We start from the raw sequence: 8,335 nt of genomic DNA, 5'->3' as shown, positions 1-8,335 counted from the left end.
GAATCGAGAACATTAAAGAGTGGAAGGGAGGTTTAAATCCATCTTATAGTTGTACCAAAGGGATAAAAATAAATAAATAAATAAATAAATAATATATTAATATTATAATATATATAATATAATATAATAATATTATATATATATAAATATAAAATATGCATATATAATATTATATTTAACAACAAAGGCATGAAACCCAGAACTATATTCTTAAACAATTTATTATTAACAGATCCACAATCGCAAAGCTCACGCTCCCAAATGACATGACAGTTTGGTTTAATCTGTTGACTTCACACTCTTGATAACAAGCTGTCAAAACGGTTTTTCTATACAGTGCTCTAGCGACCTCTACTGGATCCAACCTAAAAAAACAAAACAAAAAACAAACAAAAAAAAACAACAACAAAAAAAAAGGAAAAAAAGGGGGGGGATGGGGGAGGGAGGACCAAAAAACAAAAACAAAACAGTGCACCAGATTGTGAACGATCCTCCATCGTGCCGAGATTGGTCAAGGGCATGTCCATGTGTACAGATTTGCTATTGATGATATCTACATTCTATCCAAAAGGAGTGAGAGAGGGGAGGGGGGGGGGGGTCATTGCAAGTGTTTTACAAATGTAGAATATGTCAGATTTATTCCTCAACAGCCAGAGATGTTTATACCTCATGTAGTAATGCCCTCTCTCTCTCTCATTACGGCCATCATGCAGCAGAACCAGTACAAACAGTGAGATTATTCACACATATGTTTGGAACAAATAAGTCCAGTTTTTATTATTGTGGTTTCTGTTAATGTAGCAGTGGCGCTCCAACCCTGAACATTGATAAATAAAACACTGACAAAATTGTAATAATTTTTTTTTTTTGTTTCCTTTTCTGTAAGGATAATTTGTTATCCTTAAAGACACTGTGAAGAAAGAATAACCAAATTTATCATCATTCCACACAATTAGATTTTCCTTGACCAATGTCCTTATGCAATAGAATGTTTGTTTGTTTTTCCTCTTTTAAAAAAATCCAACTCATCCTGGGCAGAACGTGTTGGGTGGCTGCAGCGTTCTCTCCCTGTTCAAGGCCCCTCAGGAATAACTTGATGTTTTGCTACCAACATCGTCCTCCTGCGATCCCATACTCTGATGAAAAAGTAAGAAAAGAAAGTGTCACGTATTGAGAATGCAACCTGACCAACTTGAAAAACTTGTCCCTGCTGCATTTCCATGAACAATGGCTGAATGTTTTGTCGTCTCTTCTGCCTTTTCAGGGAAACATGTTTACAACTAAATCTGCACTGCTTTGCTGTGAAAACCAATAACTGATCATTTTTTCTTTCTGGATGGATGTAACCTTTCGAAATGCGGCGGGAAAGCTTATTGAGTCACTGAGTTAAAGGAAAAAGCCTCTATTTTGGAAAGCAAAATGAAACAAAACTGACCTCCCTACTCAGGGTTCCTACACCTTTTCCAAATTCAAGCACTTCAAGGTGCATTTCCATGCTTTTCCAGCCCCTTCCAGCTGTGGTAAACTCCATATTTGTATCAATCCAATGGTCAGTATTCAGTCTACTTATTATGTCACTTGTTCATCACATTAAATGAGATGTTATTGTCCTCTAAACAACCAACATGATGTTTGGAGACAGCTTTTTACAGAAGGACCACAAATGAAAGGAAAACTAATTCCACTAACAGATCCACAGAAATATAATCACCAACTATTTTCATCATCTGTTCATCATCAAAAGTCATTTTTCATAAAGAAATGTCAGAAAATGCTGTTTTCACTTTCAAACCTTGAAAACACACTAAAAGTCAAGTGTTTTTAAGGAATTCCAGCACCGTACCAACTCTCCCTACTATAAACTATATGCTTTTTTAAAGCGATGACAACACTGAGCGGCCATCTTTCTGAGCTCAGCTGCCTGTTACACTTCAGAGACGCCCTCTGCTGGCGGGTGCTTATCACTACAACGCATCACATTAATACAGCATCATAGAAAGCACAGCGTCTGCATTTCTCACTGTACTGAAAATCATACTGTCTGGATTTCTAAATGCTATATTTGTATTCATTCTACCTCATATAAAGCACCATGCTTTTATGTAAATCCAGCAGTGGGGCACAAGACATTCACAAGGACAGGTTTGTTACAACCATGCTGTTAAAAAAGGAGGTCTACATAGCAGATCAACATAATTAATATTTACATCGTGTATTGTCTCACCTTCTGCACAAACTGTGGGTTTACTGTGATTTCCTGATCCATAGACTTTAGTTTCTCATCCAGCTCTATACATTTCAACATCTGAAAAAGGAAACATGAAGTTTAAACGTAGTTTCCACCAAACATACATGCATGGTAGGAAAAGCAAGAGAACAGTGTCAGCAGAGTCGGACAAACTCACCTCCTGGTCAATTTTGTGGAGCATTGCAGGGTTGTTGTATTTTTCGGGGTTGTCGTGGAAGCAGACCATGCCATCCTTTTGGTTAATGCTAGCGTAGATCTCACCATCTTCAATCTGCACACACGTGCAAGGAGGAAGTTACACAACATTTCCAGAAGTTTCAACACACAGTCAACTTTTAATTCAACAAGGAGTTAGATTAAAGAAAAATATGTTTATTAATACTGACGAACATAGTATACAAGTTCCCCCGTTAAAAGAATACATATTCAATACAATAGATCACCATGAATTAATAATTAGCATAGACTTTATTCTATCTGGACCAACTCACCATATGTAAGACGTATTTCTCGGCTTCCAGCGGGCCCGACAGCTGCACTCGACTCGCCATGTCTTGCAAAGACAGTGTCAGAAAGGTCTGCAGGCATAAAGCAGAACGTGATATGAAAAAAGACATACTAACTTTTATTAATATCGCACCTTTCTTAACAAGAATATGAAGTGCAAAGATATTCAATTAGACTAAAGGATCTATTGAAGCTAAGAATATGACCTCTGAAGTACAGTTACTTTTCTTTGGTTGAGTGTTTATTGGGTATTTGCATCTGGTTGAGTTTACTGCTCAGTAAAAAGCTAAATGTTACACCAACCTAACTGTAGAAACGCATTGAAGAGCCAGAAACAAGAACAAATCAAAGTTAAAGATTACCAGAACATGATTCGTCAGTTAACCAGCTCTGGCCGGAGACAGCAAGCTCTCGCTTCATATCTGATTTGCTCAGCTGATGTCTATGAATTCTATTCTGCCAAGGTCCTTCTGCATCCATACATATTCCATATTCCTCACGCTGAACTGAATTTAAACTGAATCCTTAACCCAAATCAAAACAGCAGTTCAGCTCAAATCATAAAATCATCACATGAAGAAGCGAGAATAAGCAGAATTTCACACACATATTATCTTGTTGAAATGAAGACAGAAATACAAGAACACACCCACCTTTGTTAGCCTCTGGATGTTCTTCTTGTAGAGGGAGGAGAGGCACTGTTTGACCAGGCCTGTGTTGTTGTCTCGTGTGAAGGACTCGCTGTGTTTGTTGACCACTCCACGCAACTCGGCCGGGTTGTTGGTGGTGTAAACCTGGGCTAACTCGTGGTATGCGTTGCTCAGGGGCTAAGGCCGGCAATCAAAGAGAAGAACAAGAGAAAAAGGACAGAGGGATAACCAGTTACTTAAAGGCACAACAAATGATCAGCTAGATCTATGCTGGTGTTAACAATGTGTTCACAATAAAAATACACTATTAACATGACACCTAGTTAAACAGCAAAGGCCTGTGCAGGACGGCACAACCTTTTGGGTGCTTGGGGGTTTATATTTTTAAAGACACATACATTGCATCTATTTTATTGTTACATAAAAGACCAAAGAGACTTGCACATTAAAAGGCTGTCCTTACCTTGATAAACCTCCCTACTATTTGCGAGGTGTATTTGGGCAGCGGCTGCACTTTGCCATGGAGAATAAGTGACACCAGGATGTATTTCTTATAGGCTTCCAACATGATGTGGCTCACTGCCATTGCTGGAGTGGTTATTGCCTGAGGAGAGAAGAAGGAGACACATAAAATATATATCAGAGAAAAGTAGGCATACGTACGTACATGAGACAAATTCAAAACACGGTCACAAAAGACACACAAGCGTTCATGAACATTCATTCGATTACCTGTTCATAAAAATACAGTGCTCTTTCGAAGTTTTTGAGGCCCGTGTAGATCATGCCACCATAGTAGTAGTAACATAAAAAGTGCTTTGCATCGTAAGCTCCGTTCTCCTTGCAGATGTCCATCATGTCCATCTCCAAGAAGGGCAGGGCGGGCTTGAAGCACTTTGCTAACAAGCACAGCTGCAAAGAGATGGCCGGGTATATCGTGAGGACAACTTAAAAGGGTTATTGGAATAACTTTGATGTTTATCACAAACAATACAGCTAAAAATGACCACGTGTAGCAGCTAAATTAAATGTACAAGTGAAATCACGAGGCCACTTAGGATGCCGATGCAGCGGTGACTCACCTGACACAGGTCTGCATGAACTGAGGTAAGTTGGTTTGTGTTCATCTGCATTTTGTCTATTGCCTGTTTTAGGACGACAACACCCCTCATTGGCTGTCAGAGAAGAGAAAAGACATGGTTCAGTTAGTTATTCAGCTGTAACTTTCCTGAGACATCCGGCTTTCAAAAAGTCTTAAAATATTTAGATCAAGACTCAAAAAAAGAGAGAGGAAAACAACTCCTGGATGCAGAGGCTCAGCGGCATTAAAAAGAAGTAGGATGGCTCATTTGGGACTCGTCCTGACGGACAGTGAAATTCCGGTGATTTCACTGTCGCCAAGGGGAAATGGCTTTCACAGCAGCAAGGTGCATACAGCATTAAAAATAGTTTCAGTCACAAACAAGCTACATTGCCCTTTATATAAAAAAAAAAACATTCACACATAACGGCTTAACAAGCACACGTCCCACAAATGAGAAGGAATAACACAGAAAGCTAAAAATACATTTAAAAATACACCAAATACACCGACTGACACTCGTATTCAGGTGGAAAGAAGTAGATGTTTTCATCTCAAGACATCATAGACAAGAGTCATATAATTCTATTGCTAAAGTGCAGAGGAGCTGGTGTAGCTGGGGGGTGTATGTGTTTTCATGTTCAAATGTCTTTGATGAGAAGCCAGAGGTGTATGACTCACACACACACAGACTGAACAAGAGGCAAACGGCTAAATAAACTAAGAAAATAGAAGCCGCTCTAACAAATCAATAAAGACATCCCTTTTGTATTTTGCATTGACAAATTATATCTAAACTATTCAGTCTTCATTAGCAGCCACATCGCTGCAGACTACTGCTGTGAGTCATGGAAATAAACTGTGCATCCATAACAACATTACAAATTGTATAATCGACAAAGTAGCAGTCAAGAAAATTGGTTTTCCTTCGAGGATGTGGAGCTTAACATTTTCTTTTTTTTAATTGACTCAAAAATATGCAGCTTGTAATATTTCCTCCAAAATGTGTTATTTGCTTTGTACACTAAATTATACATTTTTTTTTTAAATACACTGGATTATCAAACATCAATAATAAGGACTAATTGATTTGGAGTGTAAAAACATTTAAAGTAAACCAGTTGGGCATTTCACTCCCACCCGAGTCCGAATCAACAGCCTCACCTGTTTCCGCTCTACAAGGGCGTTTGTCAACTGATGGCAGAGACCAGCAACTGTGAGAGGAAACAGAAGGTGTTCAATTAAAGACTTACCCTTTAGTTAAGTGTAAACCATTGCTCACGTGGACAACATGGATCAACACTCGTATACTGTAGTTTACGCATCACAAACATATTCCTGGGCAAACATTCATACAATAAATAAAGGATCTGTAATAATGCATCTAACAATAAGACAGGCAATTTATTTAGAGGAGATACTGCTGAACACTAGTACACTACACCGACACACAGTACCTGACCAGCACAGTCTAGTCGGGACTTACAAGTGTCTGTTGCATATCTAATGTGCTCTCCATTGCCAGTACTGATGAAGAGCTGAACTTGGGAGAAAAGCGTCTCAAAGTCAGGGATGTTTGGCATGGAGAACTTCACAAATCTGGAAGGAAAGAGAAGAAAAATCCTGTGAACCAAGGAGACCATAAAGAAGAGCTCAACCCTGTCTTGCACTGATTTGGCATTGGCAGTTCTTGATTCACTAAATGATAATAAATAATCACTTTCTTTGTTACAATGTGAGTTCAAGCCTACATTATTATTCGTACATGCAACAGATGTAGCTGCTTCATGTCTATCACATTTGCTATCCTGCATGCAACAGGCAGCCTAAAATAATAAATACATAATACTGAGAAGAAGTAAATGGCCTTTATTCAATTATATTATCGTCCCCGTTTGTTTATTGGTATTGTCCTCAATGTAATGCACCTTAGTCACCAAGACAAATTCCTCATCCTTCTTGGCAATAAATGTTTCTGATCCTACCCTCCAAATAAATATATGACCTTCAATGGACACACAATAAATCATTTTTAAACACACAAGAAAACAAATTGGAGTTGAACACAAGGAGCATCATGACGACAGGAGTGTAGAGGAACTAAAGAATGGACGGTAGTGAGAAGAAGACTTCACTTCACACTAGGGTTGTCAAAAGTATCGAAACTCAAAAAAGTATCGATACTAAAATGTTGTATCCAGATACGATACTCATTTTCAAAATTATCGATACCACCCCAATTTAGTTTTTATCAGGCTTGCCTAATATTTACAACCTCAAAATATTGTTCCAATTGTTATTGTTTATTTTATTTATTTATTTTTTGCACTACCTCAGACCTGAAACTTGTTATTTTTGCTTTTTTTTTTGTTAATAAAAATATTTCTTTTAAATTTTGGGGTCTTTTTTTCATCCTTCTGGTATCGAAAATGGTATCGAGTATCGAATTATTTTCCTGAGTATCGGTATCGAGTTGAAAATGTTAGTATCGTGACAACCCTACTCCACACTGAGGAAGACTTCTTGGTAGTGACAACCATGTCTACTTACAGCACAGCCAGCACGCCTAGGGAGTGCTCCTGGATGTCCAGGGCCCCCAGCACCGTGTCCAGGTGGGACAGATTTTTGGCCAGCAGCTCCCCACTCTTGTTGATCAACTCGCACAGCTGAGTCATCTGGCCTGGGAGAGAGAGGGGCACAGAGAGCATTAAAACCACTATTTGGGGACCATGTTGCATGCCACTTAAATATTCATACCAACATATCCAACAGTTTACAACACAATTGGATAAGCAGATCAATTTTGGGGGGGAAATTACTGTTTTAGACAGGTCTTTTTTTTTTATTATTCAATTTGGTCGTTATACTGACATTAATTAATGACATTACATCGGGAAATTCAAATGGCTTGCTACGTGCTGAGACCTTCACAAAGATGTTAAATTAAAAATGTTATAACAACATTGTCCCGATCACAGTCATTGTAAATTATATGGTTACGGTAGTATAATCCACAAAGGGGGCAATAGTTTCCCGCAAGTGTGCCGAGGCATTTTCTTCATTGTTTTAGGGGTCGAATTCATGCTATAAAATTACAACGTCCGTGTCCACGACTATCAATGAGATATTCTTCACAAATGTAGGAAAACAAACTGTCTTACAAACTATTTACAATCATCGTGCTGTGGCTAAAGTATTGCAATATAAACAGGCCGGTCTGCTGTCCCTGTCAAGGCCTTTGCGAGGAGGTAAAGCAAAGTGGGATTGACGGATGACTTTAAACCAATAATATCCGCTAATTCCGTTTGCCAGCCAATCACGTGGGGGCTTGGGGTGGGACTTCCGGTAGGCAGCCCTGATAAATTAATTTTCTAGATAGGAAAAACAAAAAGTATGATTTTGACATTTTGCTTGATGAACCAGCCGGTTTGTGGTTATCCCCGGCGTCCCCGTGTACTAACGCATCTTCTGGTGATACTTTACGGCACTCTCGCAGCCGTAAAAAAGTCATTTTAGCGCTGTGTTTACATGATAAAGCAAAAAAAAGAAGGCTCTCACCAGTTTGGGCTGCCTAGCTATCGGCAAGGCACTGGATAGCATTATGCTAGCTAACTAGCTAATACTCCCCTCTCGAATGAGTTTAGCGAGCCTACCTTGAGCGGAGAGCTGCCGCACATTGTTCACAAACTGCTCCAAGGCTGAAGCCATTATTTCTTGGGTCCAAAGTGGAGGTAATTTGCACTGTTTTTCATTCAAACGTCAGAAACAACTCCGTCCGGACTGAGACAGGGGGCCACACAGCCGCCACTGATGTGAAGCTATCGCGAGATCATAAAACCCGAACGGACA

At 39.1% G+C, this 8,335-nt stretch overlaps 1 protein-coding gene across 1 annotated transcript; it reads right to left on the bottom strand.

Annotated features, from left to right (window-relative positions):
* Positions 1–749: 749 nt before the first annotated feature.
* Positions 750–8,335, bottom strand: cops3 (COP9 signalosome subunit 3). The gene is made up of 12 exons (XM_084002213.1): positions 8,140–8,335; positions 7,037–7,166; positions 5,973–6,085; positions 5,651–5,700; positions 4,488–4,580; positions 4,138–4,317; positions 3,869–4,009; positions 3,409–3,582; positions 2,740–2,826; positions 2,406–2,519; positions 2,225–2,305; positions 750–1,136 (listed from the first exon to the last, which is right to left on the bottom strand). Exons 1-12 carry the CDS (start codon positions 8,192–8,194, stop codon positions 1,083–1,085), a joined length of 1,272 nt encoding a protein of 423 aa, XP_083858339.1. The 5' UTR covers positions 8,195–8,335; the 3' UTR covers positions 750–1,082.

This window comes from Eutrigla gurnardus (assembly GCF_963514095.1).
Source record: "Eutrigla gurnardus genome assembly, chromosome: 22".
NCBI classification, from domain to species: domain Eukaryota; kingdom Metazoa; phylum Chordata; class Actinopteri; order Perciformes; family Triglidae; genus Eutrigla; species Eutrigla gurnardus.
The sequence above is the reverse complement of the archived record's forward strand: the minus strand, read 5'-3'. Positions and strand labels throughout refer to the sequence as shown.